Genomic DNA, 6,627 nt, shown 5'->3' on the forward strand with positions numbered 1-6,627 from the left:
TGGAGGAGCCCTTCCCAGCCTGGCGTTTGCAGTTGCATCCCGAGTTCCCCGAAGGACAGAGGCTACGTCCCGCGCGTGGTGTGCTTGCATGGCCAGCGCCGGGGCAGAGAGAGGCTGCGACCCGTGGTCTGCCCATCGGCTGCCCCGGCGGAGCCTCGGTGCCCTGTCCCGTGCCGCCAGCCGCGGCGGGGGCTTGGGGCTGGCGCTTCCCGCCCGGCCAGAGCCGTCTCCGCAGGGACCCCCGTGGGCGGCGTTCACCCCCGGCGTCGGGCTCAGCCCTGCCCGCGGCCCGGCTTACCTCTCTCACGGGGGCCTTTCTCCGTACCCGCGCCCTTGGAGCGAGGCACCGCGTTGCCCTTGCTTGGGGGCTGGCTGCCGCTCGCCAAGGGCGCCTCCGGCCCTGCTCCACCCGCTTGGGCCTCTTCTCCCTCTCACCGGGGCTGGAGCTCGGGCGCCGCGTTGCTGGTGGCTGAGGACCCGGTGGGACAGCTCTGCTGCCCCTTGCCCAGCGCTGCCCCGCCAGCCGCCCCGGGGAGCCTGCAGGGAGCAAGGGGAAAACCTAGAAAAGCCAGAAGAGGGCACCTGAAAGCAGCTATTCTGTGCACAGCTGCGTGTTGGGCTCTTCCCTCTGCCGTCTTGCTTTCCTCCTCCCCTCCTTTCTTTTTTTCTTTTTTCTTCTTTGCACAAACCCGGAGAGCTGTTTTCATCTTCCTGGGAATTTCCTGCTTTGTGGCGTAGGAGGAAAGCACAAACCCATCCTCGCATGCCCGTACCAGCGTGTCGCGCTTCCCTCGCCTGCCTCCCCCCGTCAACCAGCTGCGTGCAGCTTCCCTGGTCGCCCCTGTTCTCACCCCCCATCCACATCCATCTTGCCCATGCCGGCGTGGAGCAGCACTCTCATCTACAAAACGCACATGGGCAGACGAGCGTATTGTGACCACGCTGCAAAAGCAGCAATTACGGGACTAGAACAAGATGTTTTTATTCCTGAAAGGCTCCCTGGAACATGCAGACCTCACTAAAACAGCACCTGTGTTCAAACCACAGTGGCACTAGGAGGGGAAAGAAAAACAACGAAAAAACCCTCAGCAGGCAGGAATGTCAGGCCAAAAGCAGAGCTGGGCTTTGCTGTCTCTTTGAAACTCCGCTACGTGCTGCCGCCGTTCGTGCTAGCGCTGGCTGAACGCTGCTCTCTGAAAAGCCGCGTTTTCAGAAGCCTGAAAACACAGAGGCAGAGATCCCGCACGTCAGCCTTCAAATTGGAGGTGTCAGCCTTGAGCGGCGCGCAGAGCTCGGCCGCGCTGAGGGATGGCCGGGTGCCGTACCAGCTTAATCCCGATTATAAAACTCCTGGGGTTTGCTCAGAGCAAATTCTGACAGGCGCGTTCGCCGTGCGGCATCCCCGCCGTGCCTCCCTTCGGGGAGCATGAGCGTCCAGTGGTCTTTCCGTGTCTCACGTGGCCGTGTATTTGCACTCTTTCTACCATACATGCACGCAAACACAAACAAGCACAGTTTCCTCCTCATTTCTCATGCATGCTTGCAGATCCGAGCATGAAATCCTTACCAACAAATGCTTTTTACACGCTCTGCTGTGTGCTTTACTGTATTCGCTTCATGCACTAATTGCATCACTTCCCTGCAGCTCCCTCCTCAGGTGAGTGCGCTGCTCTCTTAGCCAATGCATGCATACAATAAATATTTCATGCTGTATAGACATGTCCAAATAACCCACTGGTGACTTACACTTACGTGTCCATATCCACTGTTTGAGCACAGAGGCATTGATGCCTCTGTAACAAATTCGTACTATAAACTGTGTACGCACAGGCCCCTTTTCCACATAGTCCATGCAGCTTTAAGCATAAATACGCTTGTTTTCTTCCTTGCACAGACACGTGTGCACACGCTTACTTTCCTTACTCCTGCACAGGCAAAGCTTGTCGTTAGGCTGTCTCTGTTTCTCTGCTTTTTTCTCCCTTGCTTTGGGCTGTGCTCTCCCTAACACTTGTCTCTCTTGCTTCTTCAGGCTGTCACCTAAGCCGCAAGTTGCTGCAGACAAACTGATCGAAGCTGTGTTTGTCCAAAGCCTTTTCCTGGGCAACATGGGGTTTGCTAAAACCAGCTCCATGCGTGCTAGCTCTCTCAGTGAATCCTCCTGTCCTCATGATAAGGGTACAAAATTCAACATGGCATTTTCACAAAGCATTTTGCCCTGGCAGGATGCTCAGCTCTGCAGGGGCGGCTCCTCCTTGGAGCCTGTTGCAATAGTGAAATTCCTGCATTGGCTCCAAGGACTGGCAGGGCTCCCGCTGAGACGGGCTGGGTGCCGATGACAAGCCTGCCGGGGCTTGCCTGCACTGCTGCCCCACTCCCTGGCACCCTTTTTGGGACCCTGGGATCATTTGCTAGCATTGGTGCCTTGGGGAGACACTGGTGACGGACCCTTGGGTGAAATATGTGTCCATCATTGGCTCGACTGGCTTTTCCTTGCAGTGCTGCAGCAACAGCCTTCTTGATACTGAACTGATTTTTCTCACCTACCAGTCTTCTGGGTCTCTCACTGGGGCTAAAACCATAAATCAGGTATGCTATTAATATTTTTGCACTTAATGAAGTGCAAAAGGAGCGGGGCAGCGAGCACAGGCTGAGCTGCGACCTCAGTGCAGTGCTGCAGAAGCGGCTGTGTCACCCAGGCTTTTGCTCCTTGGGAGCCTTCTCCATGGCACAAACCACCTATCTGTGGGTCACACAGCAGCCAGCTGGCCCAGGGACATGTTGCTGTCGTGCTTTGGTTGTGATGCAGTTGAGATATATCATCTGAAAACAACAATGAGAGGAGCCCAGGTGCCAGAACAGCTTCTGTAGGTTTATTGGGCATGCTGTGATTTTATTCTCTCTTGTTCAGAACAGAGATGAGGAAAGGAACAGTGGCCACAGATGTACTGCCCATCTCTGCTCTCCTCCAAGCAGCCTATGCACTGGACAGGGCCTCTGGAGCGCTGGTATAAGGATGTCTGGCATGGTGGGGAGCAGCCCCAGTTCACTTTGCACCTGTGCTTCATCGCCTCCTGCTCAGGCTTCACAGCCAAACCAAAGACAAGAGCTGAATGCATCTTGTGTCCTGCCCCAGCAGCTTGCTGACCCGGAGGCCTCTGGGCATAAACAAAATGCAGTGTTAGTGCAAAACTGGTGCAGCCCCCAGAAGGTCCGTAGGAGGCACGTGAATCCGGATGGAGCCAGATGTTCTGCGTGGGAAGGCGAGAGATTAGCCCAGATGATGTGGAGGAGCCAGGCGAGCCAGGGATGGAGCACATTAATTTGTCTCGATGGCCAAGGAGATGAGTGGCTTAAACTGGATGTGGGTGAATGGTACTTGGCCACGTTTTGAGGAGTGATCTCCATGGGCAGCTAAAAGAACCGTAGATGTCAGCTCTTGCGCAAATGATGTTGGAAAGCTTACACACAGCCAAGGGAAGCTACTAGTGCAGTGTATTTCTATTTGCAGCCATTAGCTGGACCCTCACACAAGCTTTGCACAAGTTGCAGTTTTATCTTCACAGTGGAAGGTACAAACCCTGTTAAGTGGTAGAGTTGCCTGTAGTGTCTGATGTGCAGCTCCTCTCCATGCTTCTGGACTGGCTTTGGGTGCTGGGTGAACATCCAGACTACTCAAGGAGAGCAAATCTCTTCTGCACATCCCTGCTCATCTTGAGGAGGTGATTCAGGTTGAAAATGTCGTTTCAAATATAATATATGTTCTGGGGTCTGGGCTGGATGTGGCCACGGATGCTGTGAAACACCTATGTTAAGCAAGGTGACTTGCTGGCACTAATGGAGATGCTGCAGCTTTTTAGTCTCCTTGCAAAATCCACCCTGGCTCTCCATGCATGTGTCTGGGATAATCTGAACTCATACACAGAAAGCCCTCCCTCGTACCTCGGTCATGGCTTTTAGGCTCCATATGAAGAGTGAGGCATCATCCTTGCTTTAAAGTGAATTGAAAAGGTCCAATTTTTCTTCAGAAGTTTCTGGGTGACCAATCATGTTAACACAGCAGCAGCTGTGTCTCCACAGGGCTGTTGCTTTTCAAGCTGAAACCAAGAACAATTCTCTCAAAGATGCACTGAAAATGAAAATGATCATGCTGGAAGGAGCAGCACTGTTTCTTGAACTACTCCTCTTCTCTGGGTCCTCCTCCTTCCAGGTTGGAGAATCATAGCGACACAGCGTAATTTGTTTTGCAAGGGATCTCATGGAGGCCATATGGTCCAAGCCCCAGGGACTCCCTAAATGAAGTTGGAAGACTGTGAGGCATCACTGTGTTGCTGAGGAGACAAACTCTGGGAGCAAATCTTGTCCCACTGAGATCTGGTGGAACTTCTGCTGGTGATATAAGTGAGGTCAGAGATTGAGTCCTGCTTTGGATGACTCCTGAGCACCCACGACAGGCTTCAGAGGGGCCATGGTGCAGATTCTGCTCCATCATTTCCATCATGGGTAGCTCTTGCTTCTTTCAGCAGTCCCTGCTGCATCTGCTGGGAGCCACTGTGCCCCATCACTGTGGTTGTGCTCTCTTTGCTTTGACTGGGCAAATTATTGCCTTGTTTCTCACTGAAATGGCAGTATTTTGGTGCAGTAAAGGCAGAAGGGTGGTGCGCCATGCCACGTGGACACCTAATAGATGGCTCCTAGGAAGGTGGCTCGTTGTTGCGGTGTCAGTGGGGAAGGTACATGCTTACCAAAGAGCAGAGTGGCTGGCAGGAGGCCACACAGCGCTGTCACCACTGACTTTGACATCCTGCAGCTACTGCGGGTGAGTAGTGTTTTTGTCTCGCTGGTGCTGTTCCTGTCAGCTGAGGGCGTCCCGTGTGCTGCTCCTGCCACCCTTCTGCAACCAGAGAAAGAGAGGAAGGAGTGAAGCTGCTTAGAAACCTGCCTCTTTAAAAAATCAATGTCTTCTTTGACCAGAAAAGGTCAGTACGGCTGGAGTTACTGCTCTCGGGGCCTTGTGCGCTCACCCCCAGGGGCCCTGGTCCTGCCCCAGACCTCCCAGGTTGGCACGAGCTTGCAGCTGCACTTCCCGCTCCCAGCTGGCTGGGAAGGACGAGGACAACAAATGTGGGATGTTGTTTAGCACTTCAGTCGGGTCACGCGGCAGCCAGGAAGCGCGATGGTTCGTAATAGAGACCAGATGGGACCACAAGGAAACCTCCTCGCTCGCTCTGCCCTAGCTTCCCTGCCTGTAAAATGGGAATGGTAATTTAGTACCTTGAAAAGGGGTTGCTGGGCTTGCTTAATGAATTAACAGCTGTAAAATGCTCACAAACCCACACGCAGGCGGGGCTGCGGGAAGGTGATGTGTTTTTATTCGCAGGACCGCTGTTGATCCGTCTCTTTCCCTCACTCCCGTATGGAAAGGAGAGGCCGCCGCAGCGCTCTGTACCCCGGCAGCTCCTGACCGACCCTCACAAGCAGCAGCCTCCGCGGCCACCCCAAGCCTCGACGGTGACACTGAACGGGGCTGCTGCCGCCGGGGAGACGCGAGGGCGGCTGGGCCGTAGCCACCTGCGGCTGTTCCTCACCGCTCGGGCAGAGAGCAGCCCCTTCCCACGCGCTCTCCGTCACGCGCTGCTCCTCAGCAAATATTGGCCAACTCCAAGAGTGGTGGCAATAAAAAAAATCCCCACAGGTAGGAACGTTTCCCAAGATAGGAATGTATAGTAAAAGCCAAGGGACTGTTTCTTTCTTTTTTCCTCCTCCTTATTATAACGTCAAGCTTTTTATTTTGCCTTCAAGGATAGCTATGGTTATCTTTAATCTAGAGCTGGCTTAAATATTCATTTTTCTTTTCCACCCTGCTCTTTGTGGGGCAGAGGAAAGGAACAGCCTTCAGGGAAGAGAGCTGGCGAAGGCCGAAACTCCTCCTCTTCCTCCTCCTCCTTGTCCCGGGACGTCGAGTCCTCGCTCCCTGCCGGTTGTGCCTGTGGGGAACGTGGTAGCCACCTCCCCGCCGTTTCCTCGCGGGCGGCCTCTGCTCCCCCGCTGACTTTGAAACATCAATGTTTCTAAACGTGTGACGTGTTCTCGGCCTCGTTTCTCTGGCTGAGCCCAGCGCACCAACGTGACGAACGCGGCAAATTTGCAAACGGCACCAGGGAAAGCGGTGCCTCAGGCTGCCCGGAGAGCGACGTCCTGAGCTGCCGGGCCGCTAGCAGAGCTTGCGTTTGGTCACGGCGAGCATTTGAAAGCCTGGCAGCACGAGCGCACTGTGTCTGGAAAGGCTGAACAAGATGTTTCTGAAACGAAAGGCTGCCCTGGACCCGGTGGTTGGGGAAACTGGAGTGCTGCGGTGGCTGGAGCAGCGAGCGGCAGTGCCGCTGGGCTGGCCCTGCAGTGGCAGAAAAAACATGGAGACAAAAATGAGAACAAAAGGAGGGCAAGCGAAGAGAAAGACCTAGGGATGTCTGGCCTCACTAGAGCTGGGCATACGTGGCAATAAATGTTCACAAAATGTGCTCGTGAATAAAACATGCAGACTCCCTTCCTTAGTGACTGTGACCCATTTTATTCCCAAATGCTCTCTTGAAATAATCTTCTACCCACAAAGATGTTCAGGAAAGCAAG

The 6,627-nt window shown here is 54.2% G+C and overlaps 1 protein-coding gene across 1 annotated transcript; it reads left to right on the forward strand.

Annotated features, from left to right (window-relative positions):
- Positions 1–5,250: 5,250 nt before the first annotated feature.
- On the forward strand, positions 5,251–6,086 carry LOC134138747 (actin-binding protein WASF3-like). The gene is made up of 3 exons (XM_062572816.1): positions 5,251–5,259; positions 5,422–5,692; positions 5,877–6,086. Exons 1-3 carry the CDS (start codon positions 5,251–5,253, stop codon positions 6,047–6,049), a joined length of 453 nt encoding a protein of 150 aa, XP_062428800.1. The 3' UTR covers positions 6,050–6,086.
- Positions 6,087–6,627: the final 541 nt, after the last annotated feature.

The sequence above is a fragment of the Rhea pennata genome, chromosome 1 (genome assembly GCF_028389875.1).
Source record: "Rhea pennata isolate bPtePen1 chromosome 1, bPtePen1.pri, whole genome shotgun sequence".
Classification (NCBI taxonomy): Eukaryota; Metazoa; Chordata; class Aves; order Rheiformes; family Rheidae; genus Rhea; species Rhea pennata.